Source organism: Diuraphis noxia, unplaced genomic scaffold, assembly GCF_037042655.1.
Source record: "Diuraphis noxia isolate RWA-SAM2 unplaced genomic scaffold, SU_Dnox_SAM2 contig0005, whole genome shotgun sequence".
NCBI classification, from domain to species: Eukaryota; Metazoa; Arthropoda; class Insecta; order Hemiptera; family Aphididae; genus Diuraphis; species Diuraphis noxia.
The window spans coordinates 30,411,875-30,429,094 of NW_028301715.1; the positions used below are offsets into that span (position 1 = coordinate 30,411,875).

Sequence of the window (17,220 nt, forward strand, 5' to 3'; positions counted from 1 at the left end):
ATTAACTGCAATTCGCAGCAGCTTTAGCGAGCGCCTATAGAAGATAACAGCCGACGTCTCCGCGACGTGATATTCTGATCACGATAAATATTTATTTATTTTTTGTTGCTTTGTCATAATTACAAATACGATATGCTTCATTTTGGTAAAAAATAAAGTCAGCTTAACCCAATTAAGTAGATTAGGTAGTCACTTTTTTGGGTTGTTCTTGGATTTAAAATCCACGCGTCTCCCGTGGCAGACCCGACTACTGTTGCACTATAATATTTTGATTCACACATGACGATTGCGGAGATGAAAATCGCCGCACTCGACTTTTGACAAAATATAATAATAATAATAATATATGGCGACGGACAACGCCGACAACGTCACCGGCCGCTGTTGATAGTACCGCCATCGCCACCACCGACGCACGCCACTGTTTTACGAGCTCACGAAGCAGAGAGGTGCCCACGGACAGACCGCGTGCGGCTGTAGTCACCGCGCAGTGTCGTCGCCGCCACCGTCATGATTGCAGTATCGTCCACGTACTTTTGGTCAATGCTCGTTTTCTCGATGGTCCACAACACCAAAGGTGGGTGTCGAATTTAATCCGTTCTCATCACAATATATAATGTATATATGATATTATAATGTACGCGTGACACAAATCGTCCGTCCTTAATAATATTAAGATTAAACGAATTTTGAAAAAGATTAAGTGCACAATACTGACATTCGAGGTATTAAATTGGATAATATCCTTGTATAAAAACCGCCAATATTATTGTGAGCAAACATGTGTATTTGAATACTGTATTTGGTATTCTAAATACTTTATTTTAGTACTGATGACAATTATTATTTTCTGGTATCAAGTAAATTTTTTTTTATTATTGCGTTTTAAAATTGTCGATTACCTAAATATCGAAGGAGATCACAATAATATTATTAGGTATTTACAAAAGTATTATTATCTCAAATACGTAGGTATACTTTTGAAAAGTATCTGCATCTGTGTTTGAGTACATTTCGAACAAAAACCGTCAACGCGTGGGTAGGTATTCCAAATGACTATTATTAGTATATTATGTATACATGACTTAAATATACAATTATAATAAACCTACCATTAATATGTTGTTTGGATGAGAATATATTATTATGTTAAATATTAAATAATTTAACGCGTTTCGTGTAATATTGTTTAGGTATCAGCTTGTATAAAAGCACAGACCGTTGTTGGCTTTTGTCTGCAAAATGCACATAATATGTACGAATAGGTGATATAATATTACTGCTGTGTGTATATGTTACCATGTAGGATATATAGTGCATAATATACATATATGTTAGTCCCACGGAAACTAAAAAATCATGGTTTTTTATTATATACTCATACAAAATCACGTAGATAAGTTTCTCAACTTTGTGTTAATTTTTAGTATCTTATAACTACATTTTCAATAATATTGAACAATAATATCATCGTTTTTAAATAGTTAATGGTTATCATTTCAAATTTAAACTTCATAATGATGGCTATCATAAAATAATTTTGAGCGATGGTCTACTAATATACCTACTATGTATGTTTCTAGAATGATAACTATTTAATTAGGTATTACTTTGTTTTATTAAATTTATAAATATAAAATAATCTTAATGTTTAAAATTGTAATTTATAAACTTCCAACTCAACTAAAACTTAAAATAAATCTAAAAATCACCGTAATCATCCTTAACCTAATAAAATAACCCCCGTAATTGTGTAAGCATTTTGAAAGCTTATTATAAAACCAATTAAACATTTATTTTGGAGATGATTGAAAAGATTAATTAGCATTATGAAAATTTGAAAACAATTTTTATCGACCTATCGAAGATCATACATAATACACTATACTTTTAATCTTCTAATATTTCATGTAAAAATATTGTATTAATATAATAATATATAATCATAATAGACTAAATTATTTTTTTTTTTTTTATGTTTTTCATTTATTCATTTAGTATAGTAACATAAACATAATTGACACATATTTTCCTATATAATATAGAGACATTATAATGTAGAATTTGATAGGTCAAAGAAATTTAGAAACACCTATAATTTTTCAAATAGTAAAATCTTGACGGTAACGAGCCTATATATTTAGTATTATGTGGATATAATTATTCTTAAAAATTGATTTTCAAAGTTTTGAATGTTCTGATCATTTTATTTATGAGTTGGAGAGAATGAGATGTTAGTTTTATAAGAAGAACATAACTTTTCTGTTTCAATCAACATTAATGTGATATTAATTCGAGTTGTATGTCACAACATATATCATGTATAATAAATAAATAAAGTTGCCTAACTCTTGAAAATATAAAATAATGAACATACCAGGTAAATAACTTGACGGTTGACTACTTAGTTTGATAGAAAGCAGTAAGAAAACTAATGAACAGTAATAAAAATTTAGTGAAAAAACTTTCATATAAAACTTTTTCACATTTAAAATTATATTTAGATTATTATAATATATTATAATCTAAGTTGAATAATCTATGAATAACAATTTTTTAATTTTTTAATTTTTTTTTTAATTTGTATTTAATTATGTAATTCAATACCCTTTAATAAATTCTCGTGTCTGTAAGTGTAAATAATAATTTTGTATTTATTTATGTTATATGTTCAATGTAAGTGTTCATTCCCACGTTAAAACCAACGTTGTAAATAATAAGAAAAAGAATTAGATTTCCTAATTAATTATAATTAGTATATTCATTTTAATAACATCATAGCTTATAAATATGTATTTCTGTATTTGATATTGATAAAAAACGCATGCATAATATCCATTTCAAATAATTAGGGTACTTATTAAATTGTTTTAAATATACAAAATATTTTAATTTAACAATTTAGATGTAACAAAATATATTTTGCACCTATCGACCTATATATTTTTAATATAAATAAGTTATAAATTAATAATTTATTTTTTGCCTTAAATTCAAGAACTCTTATTAAAACATTTTACAAAAAAATGTATCAATATAAATTAAATATCTATACATATGAAACATATAATACAATTGATAATTTGATTATTCTTAATTTATTTAATTTCACCATATAAATTTCTTTTAATCAAATAGATGGAAATATAATTTTTATATCTCAAATATTATCCTGGAGCACTCTTGAATAAATCTTATTCACTAGTTCACGACAGAGAATATAAATATGTTCAATATACAATGAAATACTTGACATTAAATCAATCCACTACAGAGTATTCTCTTTAAATTGTATGATTATTGTTCTTCATTTCAAACAACTTTCCAACTCCAAAATAAACCAGGTGGTAATTATTACAACACTTTTAATATTTTTTTTTCAATTACACGCGTTCAATCTTAAACAAAAACTATTATAAATTAACTAAAGATAAACTAATCATCCTTAAATACAATATTTAAGAATGTTATTATAATATGTAAGCATCTGTATATAATGCATAATATAAAGGTATGTATAAGAACTAGGAATATCACAGTATTTATACTATATATTCCTAGAGTTTTATAAATTCTTATAATTTTGTCTCCTATACTGTTCCTTCAAATCGAACATATATATGTTCATGATCGTACGATACACAAATCACGCCAAGCGTAACTTTGACTATTTGTCCGACATAATAAAAAAAAAAAAACATACAATACTAATAAAACCCAAACTCTGACAGTGGTCTACATGTTCTCGTATAACACTATAACGCATAACTATCAAGGAAATTGAAATAAGTGCTGACAAGTTTCATTTGTTCGAATTTTATGACACATAAAACTCTTACTAGATTCTGTCAATCGAATAACATTTTATATGTTAAAATTCATATTATACCGATCGATTTATTTCAACAAACTATTAGAGAACAAATATTTATATTATATTTTATACGCGGACATAAGAACTATAAGACCGCAGAAGACATAATTTTGATATGTTACATTATCATAGCCAACACAATGAGTTATATACAAATATTTTATTAATTATTTAATTACTTACCTAACTGCTACAGCACACAACGTTACAAATGTACAACAAATACAAATAAACCAACGAAATATCTTCTTAATTTGTTGTCTTATATAGTTAGTCTTTGATAGCCCTATAGGTTAATGTCTTGTGATATGTTCTACCCTAGGTTTATATGTTTGCGATGGTTTTGTAATGGAAAGCTCCTTCGATTTATTTAGGTTATTGTGGAAGTTTTTGTATTGGTTAATTATTCATATTGATTTGAAGGAAATTCCGTGTCATTTCGCAGTTGCTTATTCCCCATAAACTTTGGCAAGAGGCTTTAGCCTTTGAGTGCTATTCTTGGGAATTCGGTTTGGATAATATTTTTCGATTTTTGTTTGGACGCGTCAACCCATACTGGACCTGCGTAGGTTAGTAGTGATAGCCGTAGAGAATATTTCGTCTGCAAGGTTGAACTATGTTTTAATAATATGTTCCAATAATTTCGTACCTAGACTCACACATCACATAAGCTTTTAATTTTAACACATAAATTATATTATTACTATATTTACTTATATTTGTTTTGTAATATCTTATCCATACTGTATAAAAGCCGTCTGGCGTTAATTAGTATATATAATATATTATATATACAAATAAAATAAGGGATATAGGCTTTTCGCCTTTAAAGATGAACGATAATATTGTGTATTCATGTTTTAGTTTTTATTGATGTGAATTTTCCAAGTTAACTTTTTGTTTAGGTATGTTTTTAACTATCTCACATATCCTTAAATTTTTATTGGATTTCATGGTATATTTTTTCACGGTATTAAAATATTAAATACATATATTTTTATTGTTTCACATTTGTTAATAGTTTTTAATTTTGTTGGCCTTTTATTTTGCGGTAATAGTTTGATTAAATAAATCTAACATGCTATATTTCTTTAACTTTGAGACAATTATTATATAAATTTAAAAAGTTTTTGATGGATCAGATACTCATAGTTGAAATCAATATTAAAAAAGCTAAAATTAAACTATTTTTATATATTTATTGTTTGTACGTATAAAATACTAAAGTAACACATGTGAATACAACTTTCTTAAGTTTAACCTAAAGCTTAACTTTGTGAAGATGTTGAGTAAAAAGAACTTAAATTACAAGTAATTAAAAACTAAATAAAAATTCTCGAGATAAATCAATATAAATGATAAGTATAATAATATTCAACGCTTTGCATAACAAAATATTGCAAGAATCATCATTATTGTTATTCAATTTAGGGTAAAAAACTCCTATAAAAATATTTGCATTCTGTAAGATTCTAATTCATTTCATGGTGTAGCAAAGTCAAATATTAAATTTTAATTTGCATATTTTTACATATTTCAATGTTTTTGGTATTGAAAAGACGAAAACTTAACTACATTATTTTTTTAATCCTTTTCCTGTATTTTCAAATGTTGTATGATCACTGAAGATAACAAACACTTCAAAACGAATCTTTATTGCTTTGCAAGATTGATAATATACATCGAACTTATATAATATTATAATGAAATTAAAATATCTTTCAAGTAGCTGATTTATTAGTTTTAAATTTTTAAATTCGAATATTTACCATGTTTACAAGATGTTTAAAGCATTTTCACTATCGCGGTATCTCAATTAGTCCTATCTTTACCGTTCTTGGTAAATATTTGTAGAGATACAATCTTAATTCTCAATTAAGCTCCAATTTAGCTAATTGTACAATCGAAAAGTATTCTGATTCCGGTAAAGCGTGATCACTTCATAAAAGTTTGTTTAATTATACACAAATCGAACATTGTTTGTAAATCGAAAAAAAATATCCAACAAATGGTGGAAATTCATAATAAATTAATAAGTAAAAATAAAACATTTGATTAGTTTTAAATTCTGGAGTAAAATTACAAAATAAATGATTATAACTTATTAGTGTTACAATTTAAAACGTTATATTTATTTATTTTTACATAGGAAACGGGTGATATTATAAAGTATGTTAGTTTAATGATTTGTTTAAAATACGTTTACAATTTACTTTCCAAGTGTTAAAAGAAAATTAGTAGGTATGCACATAGCTATTATGCCTTTTGAAAGATTACATGCACATGTCAACGTCACAAATTGAAATTATGTTAAAATTAATGATACCGAGCGTTTGGATAAGCAATTTATTTTGACAATATCAGCTTTACTCCGATTACCGTTAGGTGCAAAATTACATAGATGGTATTTTTAAAGAATGTGGTAAAAATTCGCTTTTTAAATGACATAATAATATATATTGTATATAATATAATAATAATAATAATAATATTTGTGTTTAGTGTTAACACGAAATTGCTTCGGGCAAATCGTGAATTACGACACACTCGTTTTTATTACCATGTGGACAAAATTAACAAGAATGTAGTATCTGTTATAGCATTATAATAGCAACGTTTTATTAATAAGGGTAACAAGGTGTACCTACATACAACGTTAAACATCGTGTTGAAAGCTTAATATCGTTTAACTAATCAATCATTTGACCTCTCGACGAAGTCGATATAATGTTATAGCCACTGTATATAGCATCGGTTTTTAAGTGCCAACAACCCGTCATTATAATACGCGTTTCTTACATAGGTCTGAATTTCTAATATACATATTTTTTTTTTATTTTTTGCCTTTTTTGCAAGAGGGTGGCCCGGGCCACTTAGGCCACTAAATTACACGTTTCGGAGTCATGCGAACACCGCCGACATGTTATTGCGGGGTTGCGCAGCCGACGGCTTTAAAACGACTATAAAGGTGAAAACCAAAATATTTTTCTTTTTGTTTTTTAACTCTTTTTGCGGACGTGCCGGTCGATTGTTCAGACGAATCGATAACGTCGTATAATAATTAAAATCGCAATATAATATACGACGACTATTATAGGCTAATAATCCTAGTAATTGAAGCCTTTATGTTAATAAAAAAAAAAAAAAAAAAAAAAATATACGACGCAGTGAGCTTATAATATATATTTGAATATAATAATACTCTGCAAGCGGTATAGGTCTGTTTAATTTTTATTCGGCCACCCCGAAGTCGTAAATTATTAGGTTTATGCATATTACTGCTTATACATTCAGACATAAGTGTCGCGAATAACAAAAATAATTTATTACAACGGTGTCAATAATATAATAGCATATTGATAGTCTCTACATCGGACAGCGACCAGCAGGTAGCTCTATAATAACGTTCTTTCTTGTACCTAATTAAGACGTCCGACTATAATACGAGCAGCGCTCTGCCGACCAGGGCACCAATATAATATACATAATATGTTATTTATGTACAGTTATAAATCAACGCGGGACCGTGTCCTGTGCTGATAAGACCCAGTGAAAGTGTGAAAGGGACGACTTAATATAGTGTAAGTGTGTAGGTATATACACCACATAGTATATATTATATATTATATTTATATAGTCGTGTGTATATATTATAACCTACGTGTGCGTGACTTTTCGTTATCAATCGTCGCGTTACGCAACGGTTATTGATGTGATATTCGACCACCACCGCCGCCGCCAAGTGGCCGTTATTATTATTATTGTTGCTTCTCTCGACCGAGTGGAATTAAAACATCGCTAATATCATAGTGACGGCACGTGGCGGTAACGATATATAATATATATATATATATATATATATATAATATACTATTGTTAGATATATACCTACCTATATACGCAATCACGCCGTTCATGATGTACTTCGTCGTTTGTCTTGGTCGTCCGGTCTATTGTTATATTACAGGGTGGTTCGTGTAAATTGTAAAATTATGTCCGTGTACAATAATGCGTATTTTCAAAAAGAGTCTTGTGATTTTGACGGGAAAGAGATTTTAATAGGATTTTAAGTATTTTTTCAAAATTTTCTTCTCCATATAGTGATAATTTTCAATGTATAATCTCTATAATGTCCACTTCAAGATAGTTTATCGAAAAAATAATTTGTTTAGTGAACTTTGTCAATATAGCGCGAGAAAGTCAATTCTCGAGTAGAGGTACATTATTTATTATACGATTAATTCAAATCTTTTCCTCAATTCAGAAGTACAGTACCCTATTATAAAAACGTTGATGCATAAACATCGGACTTTTCGGATTAGTATTAAACAAATATTTATGACGCGGAGTGTACGAGTGGAATCATGGTGCATTTTTTGATATCCACACCCCGTTTCATTTTTTTTTTTAAATTTCACTTTATAAATGCACTTTTTGTTCCTTCTTGCAAATTGATTTAGAAAATTAACGCGTAGTCGTTTAAATGGATCACCCCATACATTGTATTACGATTTATTATATGCGCGTATCTATTGTGTGTAGGTATATAATATGTGGAATAGCGAAACGCGGGTGACCAGCCACCGCACGTGAACAGACAACGGCCGAATGGCGTGACTGGCCGAATTAAAATATCACGCCAGAGCGGGGCCTGCCCCTCCCACAGCCCCCTCACCACGAACACGAGCGTATTTATTGTCGTATATACCTTTATTATAATATGTATATATATATATATATATGTGTGTAAGTACATAAGTACAAGTATAAGTATGTATATACATGTACAAGTGCGGACCATGGGTGTGCATAGTGAATTTATTACGGGAAACCGTAACACGCGAATCGCGCCTAGACACACAATGCGCAGGGAGTCCGTGGAAAATCCTTAAAAGAAAAAGGAAAAAATCCCAGCGGAGGTTAGCACTGCGCCACAATCCGACGACCGTCCGTGTTGTCGTTATTTCTAAAAAAAAAAATTACAAAAAAATTGTTTCGTTATAATAAGATTGATTTTACATTGATGTGTGTGTGTGTTTTTTTTTGTGTCTGTCATCACGTTTTGAGTGCAGTAAAAGTGCTTCAATTTTCGACTTTAGTCAGAAAGTGTATATAGTTGATACTTTGGGCGGTCAAAAGTAAAAAATTCCCAATATTTTTAATAATTAGGATAAACCAATTAAACATTTAGGAAAAAACGGGAATTTTTACACACAATCAATTTTCGACAAAATCAATTTTGGTTTTTTATGTTACTTTAAAACAAATGACTATAAATGCATGATATTTTCACCCAATGTTTATATAAGTATATTCTATCCACCATGCAATTTTCAAAAAAATTCGAACTAAATATAAATATTAAACTATTTATAGGCATATGCAATTTTCGATCATTATTAGTTTTTTTAAAAATTAATATCGATAAAAATTTATTTGTTGGGTAGAAAAGCTTGAAAATTTAATACAAGGCGCCTAACATATTTTTACAATAGCAGTTGAAAAATAAAAGAAATATAGTCACAAAATCTTTTTACAAGCATTCAAAGTTTGAATTTTGACAACATACGTAAAAATCACGAAAATTTGCAAATTATTTTAAGCTAGAAATTCATTAAAAATTTTCTTTTTAAATCTAAGATTTGAAAATTATTAATAATCTATAATATATCCTAGACAGATGAACCGTCTCCGCTCAGAATCGTTTTTCTTATATAATGATATAATATTATTGGATTCAAATATAATTCCATCCATTACAATAACCCACTTGTAACCTACTGTACAGCAGAACGATATTATACACTTTCCAGCTGTTTGTTTATATTATTCTTTTCCGTAACACATTATTATATTATTAATAATTATAATAATAGCCTTGCTCTTAATTACAATTTCACTTAATCACATTACGCGCGCGCCGTTGTGGAGGCGGCGTTTCCAAAACCATTGCATATGCAACTGGGTCACTGAACAATGCGGGCCCCGATGCACGGCATTCGTGGATGTGGGCACCTAGTTTGAATAATTTTATCGGGCAACCCTTCCGATTCACAACGGCAACGACGACGACGACGGTGTTATAATAGACACAACAATTCAGTTACAGCGCGAAGGTAATTTTCGTGATATTATAGGATATGCTCATACTTTACTGCAGGGTGAAACGGCATGTATATAATATATATATTGTATATATGGTTGAGTGTAGGTGGCCTAGGAAGATTAAATTCGGCAGTAAGATGTTAATTATCATTCATCAAAAATGTATATGCTACAGGTATGCATTAAGATGGTTCTCATTATTTTATTTTGAAAATTGTTCAATTATATATATAGGCGCACTAGGTCTACACTTTAAATCGATTCGAATATTCATAAAAATTATCTGTACAAAATCCTTAGTCCCTTAGTCAACAAAACTCCGTCAACATTTTTAAATTTTTCAAAAAAATAGATTTAGATAAAAAACTGTAAATATTATAATGTTTTACATTGTATTCCCATAATAATAAGATAATATCAACTTTCATATTGTAAAACTTTAAAATTTTGTTATTATTAGGCTAATAATCTTTGTAATTGAAGCCTTTATGTTAATAAAAAAAAAAAATCTTAGAAAAATCTAAGATATTTATGAGATCAAAACAGATTCAGAAATCGAAGTGCCGTTTGAAAGTGAGAACATAGTACACTTCGGGACAGAGAAATTCAGTGTTGATGAACCGCAAAAAAGTTTTGAGATTCTGAAATTTATAAAGGCATTATAGCGCCATAGTAGGCTCACAAATTGCGTTCGCGAGTGTGTGTAATGTCATTTAATGGTTTACCATATGTACATATTTATACGGTTAACCACAATTTTTCGTGTATCTATAAGAATATAAAATTATTATGTTGAGTTTTGCAGACACTTAAGAGCAAAGGTGATGTGAGAGGGGCATATATTTTTTCTCAATATATATATATATATATGCGCAGCTTATGTTTTCAAGTTTTTAACTGAAGTTCATATTATAGACTAATTGAAGATCGGGAGCATTGTATAGGAATAATTAGGTATCTAAGATCTGACTCGCGCTCACATTTCAGTAAACATTTATCTCCAATACCTAAAATTATACATGATAACAACTAATAACAATGGTGATCGTATTTTCAGAAATATTATTCAGTGATACGCCTAAATTCAGCGATCGCATGGACAACTTAACAGTAACCGTCGGCCGAGATGCGATCCTCGAATGCGTCGTAGAATCACTGTCGACATACAAGGCAAGTTCATAAGATTTAAGATATCATTATAAATACTATTGAATAATATTGAACATTGTTCAAAATGGTATGAAAATATAAACATTTAAAAACAAAGTTTTACCATAGTGTGTTAAATTAATTAAATTAATTTTGACAGAGTGTACCTACCTCATTTTTTAAATTAATTTAATTTTAATCTTAAAATAAATCACAATCTACTATCAATACATTATAATAAAATTTTAGACATTAGGTACACTATGAGCCTCTCCGGTTCATCGGTATCAATATAATATGTTATGAGTGTATGACCTATATAATTGATCTGTTTGAGTTCATTCGAAATATTTAATAAAAATATTCAATAGATTATTTATCAAAAATAAAAAACAAAATTGTTTCATGTTTATTGTTATATATATCATATGTTTGAATCTGCGCGGGAATCATATTGTATCAGTGAATGAGAGTATCCGATTACCACATTACCGCCTATTCGTAAGCGAAATCTAAAATTAATTTATACTAAGTTCCTCAATTAATTAAATTTGTTAATTTAGATTATATCCCATTAACACAATGTATTACATTTTTTATTTCAATCACATTTTACGTTTTTAATTAATCTCATTGATTTAATCAATTAAACAGTTTAGTGACTTTAGTCGACTGAATTCACATTCATAGTGAAATAATTGTTCGAAATGTCTATCAATACACTTTTGTTTTTAAGTACACATTTTTTAGATATTCGTGCATCATATTTAAAATTAATATTTATGCAATACCTATTTTTTATCAATACATATTGTAAATATATAATATAGTTTAATAGTTACATAGCCAATTTTTCGATATTTTTTCATGTATAAAGTAGCTAGTATTTATTTTGTAGTACTGTAGAATTTACACTTTTAACTTACATTTTACATCTGCAGTTCGAAAGTTTATATATGGTGTATCTGTATATTATATGTTTGTTTTTGGAAAACATAAGTTTAATTTATAGTAAATACTATATAGTATCTATACTAAATAACATTTATTATTAATTATATTATGTATGTCATAAAAATCATGAATTTAAAAAAATTGATTTATAAAAAGTAGCATATTTATTATTCTAATAGTTTTAAAAAAAATGTTTAGGAACTAATAGTTGAAATACTATTAAGATTTTATATTTAATTTACATTTATATCTCATATATTATGTAAATATTATTTAATAACTCATCTCATATAATATATTAATACGATTATAGATAACCAATGTTTCACAACTTATATTATAGGTATCTTACATTATTATTTTACTTTCTTAGTTCTTACACAACAGATTTGAATCAGATAATTTTTTTTATCAAATACTTATATTTTTAATTTCATACTCCTAAGCCAAAATAAATAAGTGAAAATATTGATAGTTTACAATATGTATAACTCTATAGTTAGTTTAATCATTAAGTAATGAATAGGTAGTGTTAAGGGTATAGTATCAGGGTGGTTTCTGCTTAAAATTTTACTTCTTTAATTTAAAATGCCTATAAATAATAAAGCTTTGGTTCAGTGAATCGATAATTCTTCATCAAAGTATATTACTCTAAAATATAAAATTGAAAAAAATTGTATTTATTTAATTATTTATAATCAATGTATAAAACATAAAAATATTATTGAGACACCAAATATTAAATAATTTAAATGCTTTAAACTATACATGAATTATTATATAACATTTTCAAAACCATAAACATTTACTTATTATAAGCACCAGTCCTTTTATCTGATTAAATAAGTTTAATTTTATGTGCAAAATATATATTTTTTGAACATTTATTTCTATAAATTATATATCATTATAATATGTGTATTATATTCGTATTATAACAAATTATCAAAGTTTTTTTCAAATTTGTGATTCATGTCTATACGTGAATTCAACTTTATTTTTTTATCTCTTTAAGAGATTAAGAAATTATTGCAGAATACCTAGTAAAAAAAATGATGTCATTACTGTCCCCTATAAAGGTTCTCGTCAGGACCTCGTCAAAGGACTCGCAAGTTGTCAGCTCCAAACAGTTAAATAGTTACACTGTAGTAACCTAGAAAATAATAACGATCTTTAGGAAAAAGAAAAAAGTATGAGATGAAAAAAATTACGTTTAATGTTCTTTTGGCAATCAATTAGTTAAAAGAAATTGCCAGATTACTCAGTGATACTTTAAACGTGTTTATTACAATTTATTATATTAATGTAAAATGTAAAACGTATAATGTTGATTTTAGTTTTTGCATATTAGTGAATAGTGAAAGCAGTTATTTTTGAAATAAAATAATTTAATTAAAAATAACGTTTTAGTACGGGTATTTGATAGTATCAAAAATATAAAAATACTGCGATTTAAATATATTTTTGGCATAAAAAAAATACTGAGATCCTATATTATGTTATACAATAATTACTATTTACTTTATTATTTTGAATAATACTTATAATCATTACATATTTATTATTCAAATACTGTTCCTGAGTCCTAAGTATATTGTTATATTTATGAACTGTGATTTTTCTAATTAAAAATTATAATCAGTTGTATTAAGTAATAATAGCCACAGATTATTACTAAATTATTCATTTACCATATCAATAATAATAATAAGAAAAAAATGTGTGATTAAACTTTTAAAAAAGGTGGTTAATTGGGTGAGACTCTGTTGTATATGTATAAGTGTCATATGGATCACTATAATGGATGTGTTAAATTCGAATTCAATGATATAAAAACATTATGTATACGAAAAGCGATTCTCTATCCTATATATTAATATATTACTAGGTACGTATATTTTATGATATTACTGTTATTTAAGTAATGTATTCCCAAAAATACGAGATTTGAAAATACCATCGTGAGTTTAAGTTTTAAAATATAATAATATAGGTAGGTACTTTAAAAGTTTCAATTACCCACACAAATATATACAGGGTGTCCCCCGAGGATTTACCCATTGCGATATCTTACGAAATAATGGAGATATCAAAATTCTGGTTTTATAATAAGATTCATAGGAATATGAATTACAATTACTTCATTTTTAAATTTATTTTAATATTTTTGTTAAAAATTTAAGAAATATATTATTTTATTTTATTATTTCCAAAAAAATTAAAGATGGCCATTTTGTAGAGTTTATTTTTCTAAAAATATTGACGTTTCAAAATTTTATTTTCATTATTTTCCTGATTTTTAATATTTTTTCTAGTTTTGAAGAAATAAAATATGATTATAAATTTATAACTATTAGGAACACGGAAAATATTCGGCCGGCCGTATGGGGGAAATGGGAATGCGCGCGGCGCGGCGGGTCACATGTTTGATAACATTACGGTGTTAAATAATTCGCAATTTTCTCGAAACTAAAAAAAATATTAAACATCAGGAAATTAATGAAATTAAAATTTTGAAACGTCAATATTTTCAGAAAAATAAACCCATCAAAATGGCTATCTTTAATTTTTTTTTGAAATAATTAAATAAAAAAATATATTTTTTAACTTTTTTACCAAACCATTAAAATAAATTAAAATATGAAATGATTGTAGTTCTTATCCCTGTGAGTCTTATTACAAAACCAGAATTTCGATATCACCATTATTTCGGGAGATATCGCAATGGGTAAATCCTCACGGGACACCCTGTATATATATTTAAATTACAGCTAATTAACTAAAATTATTAATTTTTGTTTTAACTTTTTTATTTTATTAACAAAATTTACCCGTCACGGACCTCGGTGACATTGGCCATTGGGATACAAAGATTATTTTTTCACGAGTACTTGTTTATAAAGGCATTAAGACTATGTTTAAGGTTTAAATATCAATCTGATGTCCAACTTTGAACTTAAAATATCTAAAAAAAATATGTTTATATATTTTTTGATTTTTTAGTTACAGTATTAACTTCAAATGAGAAACCTTATTTGTAACTTTCAATCCATAGATGTTAAAATAGTTTTCAAATTTTCATGATTTTTACAACTTTCGACAAATTTCTAACTTTAAACACTTATAAAATTATTGTGACTGTATTTAGATTTTGCTAACGTCAAATAAACAAGTTATGAGGAAACTAATTAAAAATTTTCAAAGAATTTGACCAAATAAAAATTGTGTATCGACGTTATAGAATAAAAAAATTTAAAATTGTATATTTAAGGTGTCTATATTATTACTCAAAAAGAGTCAAAATATTTTTTAAATGTTATCTAGTATATGAAATCGTCAAAATCGTGTTATTTGGTGACATTATAAGGTGTATAAGGTTGTTTGTTTTTTTATACTTTTGAAAACTACTGATAATTTTCTATTTTTACCCTTCATAGGACCAACTAGTCCTAATTTTCTACTAGAAACAACCCCTATAGTTTAAAATAAAATAATTTTTGTAGTACATTTCATGTACCTATTTTAAACTTAATAAAAATAAAAAAGTTTTAAAAACACATCACAATAAAATCATTACATTCATCACAATGTTCTTACAATTTAAATATACATCATTGATTAAAATGCTGAATTGTTAAATAATTTAATAATAAATAATAAACATTATTCTAAAGTTTGAAACCATAAAATATTATAACATTATGCAAATACATAATATAATATAACATTAAAAGTTTATAACTTATCCTAACGTTATGACTTATAAACAACGCAATCACTACGACCAGCATATTTTGCACTGTAAATTATCATATTAGTGTTGCATTAAGGTCAAATTTGCAGGTATACAAAAAATACGGGTTCCATGTATTCATAGTTCTCTACGAAGTTTTTATTTCCAAAAAAGGGTTATTCAAGCGTAATGATTAGGTTAATCTTAGGTATTCATAAATTATGTTTACACTATCCGCATATGCGTGTAAAAAGTTAAAGAACACAGTAAATTAGTTTGCTTAGTGACTTTTAAAAGTTATTTTATGTAAGAAAATCTGAACATATAATTATTTTAAAAATAGCATTTTAATTAAACAATCGTAATTACTCAACTCTTTGAAATATTTAATTTAATACCTAGATTATTCATATTTAAAATTAGAATTATAACTTATATGTATTTGTTTTGCAGTACCTATATTAGATACATAAATATACATGCTTATAAAATTGTTTTTATTTATAGTTTTTTTTAATTAATGTACATTTTACTTTGGACCCAGGACGTGATCGAGAATCTAAACTTAATTCCTAAACAATAACATATTAATTTTTGATATATACCATTATTATATTATTTATATTTGTTACCTATGCTGCATATTTTGATTATCAATAGTCTATCACTTAACCTTTGCAAAACTCTCAATAGCCTTGGGTTTAAAATTATTTTATATACATTTATATCATACGATCAGTGATAACCCAATATACTGACTTAAATAATCCACTCATTTGATATCAATACTTGTGGTATTATTTTGTAAGTTGTAACACTATAATAATATATTGAATAATACATTAATTTCGATTTCGTTACTCTTTGTCTTTGAACTACAAATCTATTCGATTCCATCTGCTCCTCAAAAACGTGTTATTTTGTTTTATCTAATACTTGAAACTCGTTAAAGTATACGGTATATGTACATGGCTGTACGTTTTGGTGGATGGTTCTAACTTCGTATAAAACTCAACTATACATGATTGTGAATTACCTCACGTGAACCCGTTGTTAGATGTGAAAGTTTGTTAGTCTCTTGGGATGACCATTAAAAAAAACTGCTTTTATTTCCTCACGTACTTTGATTCAGAGTTTAAGAGGTAATTAGAAAATCAATTGTACATGTGTACCTATCACATTATATATTTATATTTATAGGCATTATACTGAGGTAAATTAATTTGTGAAGGTAGGGATTTTATATTCCAAGATATATTAAATTAAATGATTTGTGTACCTATATTTGATTACTAAAATTATATAATTCATATGCCAATGATATAATACTGAGAAAAAATCTTGTAAATTAATTTATTCGATAAAAATAGTTTTTACATACATTTTATATTATTACTTAATTATT

At 26.9% G+C, this 17,220-nt stretch overlaps 1 protein-coding gene across 1 annotated transcript in view; it reads left to right on the forward strand.

The window, feature by feature from the left end:
• The first annotated feature begins 398 nt into the window (after positions 1 to 398).
• LOC107169283 (lachesin-like) overlaps positions 399 to 17,220 on the forward strand; it is a 35,867-nt gene continuing 19,045 nt past the window's right edge. The window contains exons 1-2 of the mRNA XM_089229277.1: positions 399 to 577; positions 11,037 to 11,149. Coding sequence (XP_089085403.1) covers positions 511 to 577; positions 11,037 to 11,149 — 180 coding nt within the window. The 5' untranslated portion in view covers positions 399 to 510. The remainder of the gene's footprint in view (positions 578 to 11,036; positions 11,150 to 17,220) is intronic.